Source organism: Saccopteryx leptura, chromosome 2 (assembly GCF_036850995.1).
Source record: "Saccopteryx leptura isolate mSacLep1 chromosome 2, mSacLep1_pri_phased_curated, whole genome shotgun sequence".
NCBI lineage: Eukaryota > Metazoa > Chordata > Mammalia > Chiroptera > Emballonuridae > Saccopteryx > Saccopteryx leptura.
In genome coordinates, this window is record NC_089504.1 from 282,002,964 (window position 1) to 282,008,397 (window position 5,434).

A 5,434-nucleotide genomic window follows, 5' to 3' on the forward strand; every position below is an offset into this window, starting at 1 on the left:
AAATGAAGATGGAAAGAGGTTTGTTTTGGGGTGGTGAACACACAGTACATATGATGTATTATAAAATTGTACACCTGAAAATTATATATTTCATTAACTAATGTTCCTTAATAAATTCAATAAAAATTAAAAAAAAACAATCAGGAGGGTAGTCAGGTTTAAAGCTATTGAATGATTTGTGAAAAGAATTAATGAAAGATGCAGAGAAGTAGAACAGGGAGAAAGCAAACACTAATCTCTTGTTTGGAAACTTAGAAAGGAAAATGTTTAAGAAGATAAAACTGTGCTTTAAACAAAGTATAAAACATTAGCAAATTTGCTTTAGGTTAACAAAACTCTGAAACTATCAATATAATCCAGGAGAAATTTTTTTTCAAATTTATTCTCTTCTGTTTCTTTAACCTCAGTGTTTTCTTAACATCTATGTTCTATAATTCATCGATAAATCTTTTCTAAACTTAACCCAGTTATCCTTTCTTTTATCTAATCCTATCTTTATTTATTCTTCTTTGTCTTTATACATAAATCTGCATACCTGAAATTATTTCCTGATTATATTCTTTTTTCTTATAAGTGAATAGTTTCTCTATTTACCTGGCATCCATCCAGGAGCAAATTATTATTATCTCCTTCTCCTAGAGTTTTCCTGTTCAAAGCATTGAACAAAGTTATATTCTGACTGATTGGACTAAGTCTCCAGCTTTTAGACGTGAAATTTATCAATGAAGAAAGAGAACAACACAGTGGTGAGTGAATTTGTTTTCCAAGGCTTTTCCAGCTTTCATGAACACAAGCTTACTCTATATGTTGTATTTTTTATATTGTACCTTTTAACCCTGACTGGCAATGTCATCATTGTGACAGTTATCAGCATTGATCATCACCTTCACACTCCCATGTACTTTTTTCTTAGTATGCTTTCAACTTCAGAAACACTGTACACATTGGTTATTGTACCACAGATGCTCTCTAACCTTATAGGACAAAGCCAACCTATCTCCTTGGCTGGATGTGCTACCCAGATGTTCTTTTTTATCACTTTGGCCATCAACAACTGCTTTCTACTCACAGCAATGGGGTATGACCGCTATGTGGCCATCTGCAAACCCTTGAGGTACATGGTCATCATGAATAAGAATGTGTGTGCCCAGTTGGTATGGGGAGCCTGCAGCATTGGGCTGCTTGTGGCCATAATTCAGATTTCCTCTGTGTTTAGGTTGCCTTTTTGTGATAGAGTGGTGGCTCATTATTTCTGTGACATCCACCCAGTTATGAAACTCTCCTGTGCTGACACAAATCTACACGACATAATTAATTTTATTATCAGCTCACTTGTTATTGTGGTGCCTATGTGTTTGGTCATCATATCCTACATCTGTATCATCTCCACCATCCTCAAGATTGCCTCAACTGAAGGCCGAAAGAAAGCTTTTGCAACTTGTGCTTCTCACCTCACTGTGGTCATTGTCCACTATGGCTGTGCCTCTATTGCCTACCTCAAACCCAAGTCAGAGAATACCAGGGATCAGGATCAGCTGATCTCAATGACCTACACTGTTTTTACTCCGCTTCTTAATCCTGTGGTGTACACTCTGAGAAACAAGGAAGTCAAGGATGCTCTTCGCCATGCTATTGGCAAAAAACTTCTTGCCTATAATCTTAGATAGTTGGACATAAAGCCTGTCATACTCTTGGTATTTTTGTAATCTGAAAACAATTTTTATATTTTTTTCCTGCATGTATCTGTTTTATTTTCCCATTATAATTTGTTGAAGAGATATTTACGTTATTGTATATTCTTGCCTCCTTTTTCATGATTAATTGACCATATAAGTGTGGTTTTATTTCTGGGTTCTCTATTCTGTTCCATTAATCTACGTGTTAGTTTTTATGCCAATAATATGCTGTTTTGATTACTATAGCTTTGTAGTATAGTTTGATATTGGGTAGCATGATAGCTCCAACTTGTTCAAGATTACTATGGCTATTCATGGTTTTATATGGCTTCATATAAATTTTAGAATTATTTGTTCTAGTTCTTTGAAAAAATGCTATTGTTAGTTTGATAGAGATTGTATTAAATTTGTAGATTGCTTTGGATAATATGGACATTTTAACAATGTTAATTCTTTCTATTCATGGGCATGGTGTATACTTTCATTTATTTTTATCTTCTTTAATTTTTTTCTTCATTGTCTTATGCTTTTCCAAGTACAGGGGTTTTTTTTTTTAGTTTTTTTTTAACTTTTATTAATTTTTAGAGAGGAGAGAGAATGAGAGAGAGAGAGAGAGAGAGAGAGAGAGAGAGAGAGAGAAGGGGGAGGGAGGAGCAGGAAGCATCAACTCCCATATGTGCCTTGACCAGGCAAGCCCAGGGTTTTGAACCGGCAACCTCAGCATTCCAGGTCGACGCTTTATCCACTGCGCCACCACAGGTCAGGCAAGTACAGGGTTTTTACCTCATTTTTAGACTTATCCTTAGGTATCTTTTGTGTGTGCAATTAAAAAAAGGGGGTTGTTTTCTTCATTTTTCTTACTGATAGTTTGTTATTGATGTATAAAATTGCAACCAGTTTTCAGATATTAATTTTGTGTCCTGCTAGACAACTTTCTTACATCATTACAAGAATCAACTCAAAATAGTTTAAAGACTAAAATGTATATACTCATACCATAACTTATAGAAGAAAACATAGGTAATAAACTCTCTGACATAGCTCTTGGTAATGTTTTTTGACAATACCTTACTAGCAAGGGAAACAAAAGGAAAAATTAACAAATGAGACTACATCAAACTAAAACATTTTTGCATAGCAAAGGAAATCATCAACAAAATGAAAACACAACCTACTGAATGAAGAAAATATTTGTCAGTGATATATCTGATGAGATTAAGTTTGAAAATACATAAAAAAATTCACACAACGTAACAGCAAAAACAAAAACAACAACAAAACAAGCAATTCAATTTAAAAAATAGATTTTGAGTAGATATCTCTCCAAAGAAGACATACAGATGATCAATAAACATATGAAAAGGTGCTCAATGTCAATAAGCATAAGAGAAATGCAAATCAAAACCACAATTAGATCACCTCACATTTGTTAGAGTGGTTATCATAAACAAACCAACAAACAAGAAGTGCTGATGAAGGTATGAAATAAAGGGAATCTTCATGCATTGTGGGTGGGTCTACAAATGGTGCAGTCTTTATGCAAAAACAGTGTGGAGTTTCCTCAAAAATTAAAACTAGAATTACCTAATAACCCAGCAATTACACTTTTGTGTATTTTATCTGAAGAAATTCAACACTAAGTTGAAAAGGTGTATGCATCCCTATGTTCACCGAAGCATTATTTACGATAGCTAAGATATGGAAGCAACCAAGTGCCCATCAACAGATAAGTAAATAAAAATGTGGTACATATATACAATTAATTATTACTCAGCCATAAAAAAATGAAATATTATTTGTAAAATGAATTTGGGGGTATTATGCTAAGCAAACTAAGTCAGAGAGAGAAAGACAAATAATATATAATTTCACTTGTATGTGGAAACTAAAAATAATTATACAAACAAAAGAGAAACTTATAGACACAGAAAACAAACTAATAGTGGTCAGACAGGAAGAAAGTTGGTGAGCTGGGTGAAAAAATGTGAAAAGACTAAAAGTAGAAATTGACAGTTACAAAATAGTCACTGGGCTATAAAGAACAGCATAGATAATATAGTCAAATATTCTAATAACTATGTATGACATCAGACAAGTATTAGCCTTATCAGAGGGAATTACTTCATAAGTTATATAAATGTCTTGTTTTTTTTTGTTTGTTTGTTTTTTTTTGTATTTTTCTGAAGCTGGAAACGGGGAGAGACAGTCAGACAGACTCCCGCATGCGCCCGACCAGGATCCACCCGGCATGCCCACCGGGGGCGACGCTCTGCCCACCAGGGGGCGATGCTCTGCCCCTCCGGGGCGTCGCTCATTGCGACCAGAGCCACTCTAGCGCCTGGGGCAGAGGCCAAGGAGCCATCCCCAGCACCCGGGCCATCTTTGCTCCAATGGAGCCTTAGCTGCGGGAGGGGAAGAGAGAGACAGAGAGGAAGCAGAGGGGGAGGGGTGGAGAAGCAGATGGGCGCTTCTCCTGTGTGCCCTGGCCAGGAATCGAACCCGGGACTTCTGCACGCCAGGCCGACGCTCTACCACTGAGCCAACCGGCCAGGGCCAAAATGTCTTATTACTATGCTATACACCTGAAACTAATATAATATTGCATGTCAACTGTAATTGAAAATTAAAAAAAAATTGTCCTCTACCAATGGAGAGTTGCAAGATTTGGTTTTAAGGTTCTGTTATACAGTTTCCCTGACTTGAATTTTATTTTTATCATCACTCTCCTAAGCCCTTTTCTTAATCTCATAGGTTGTCATTTTTGTTGAAGCTCATATTAAAGCTGTTTCCTTGGTGAGTTTTGTATATTTACATGTTGGCAAGTAACTTGTCACATCCAGCATCTGAATTTCACTGCAGTTATATATGCTTACTATGGAGTATTGTGTAAGTTATTCTACATGTGAAGATAGTTAATCCTATCTCTCAACAATTTTGGCTGTCTCAGATTTGAAAATTAGCCTATGGTTTTCATTCTGCCCTATGTGTAACCTAAGCTGTGGTGTCCATGTCTTGCCTTCACCATCTTCATTTCTATATCAATGGACCCATTTTCTGTGAAAAATTGGGTGCCTACTTTAAACTTACAGTTTAAACACTTGTCTAAACAAGTCTGGGGACTTACCAATTCTTACTGTTATTGCTTTCTAAAGGGGAAAGTTGTACTAATTTGTGAAAAACATTTAAGACTTTAAAATTATTTGTCTTAAGTAAAAATGAGGCAGAACTTGCCAAATGGCTGTACATAAAGGGTTGATGTTTAAAAAAATACAAATAATAATCTGTATCTGCCACCCACTATCCTTTTTCTGTTTAAAGATAGTCCAAACTTACATGGAAAGATGTGTTGAAAGTGTGTGTCAAACAAAAGACTTGGGAATCCCTGTTCATAGAAGGGCCAAGAAGGAAAGTATTCATGTTCATTGAAATAATAAAATATTTGATTCATCAGAACAGCTATCTTCAACCTGAGAATGAATGTAATGAGGACCATTAAGGAAGTTTTTCTTTGCCTGTATCTGGGTTCCCTAAGAACACTTTTGAATCTTTTTTGGGACAGGTTCAAGGGAAACTCACTTATGACCTTACTTCTAGTAAAGCCCTTTTGAGATCCTGTCTGAGTGTCTTGCTCACTATAGTAATCCATTCTTAAAAGCCTCCCCCAGCAATGGCACCTTTTTTTATAGATTTTTGAAATTGTGTACACAGAATCCTTTATGACTTCCCATAGCTGGACAGGTCTTTTGTCCCCCAAACAG

The 5,434-nt window shown here is 35.8% G+C and overlaps 1 protein-coding gene across 1 annotated transcript; it reads left to right on the top strand.

Annotated features, from left to right (window-relative positions):
- Positions 1-722: 722 nt before the first annotated feature.
- Positions 723-1,788, top strand: LOC136393456 (olfactory receptor 10J1-like). The gene has a single exon (XM_066366086.1). The coding sequence runs from the start codon at positions 723-725 to the stop codon at positions 1,665-1,667; it is 945 nt and encodes a 314-aa protein (XP_066222183.1). The 3' UTR covers positions 1,668-1,788.
- Positions 1,789-5,434: the final 3,646 nt, after the last annotated feature.

Coding starts and splice junctions, on each gene's coding strand:
- LOC136393456 (XM_066366086.1), top strand. CDS start 723: ATGAAGAAAGAGAACAACACAGTGGTGAGTGAATTTGTTTTCCAAGGC.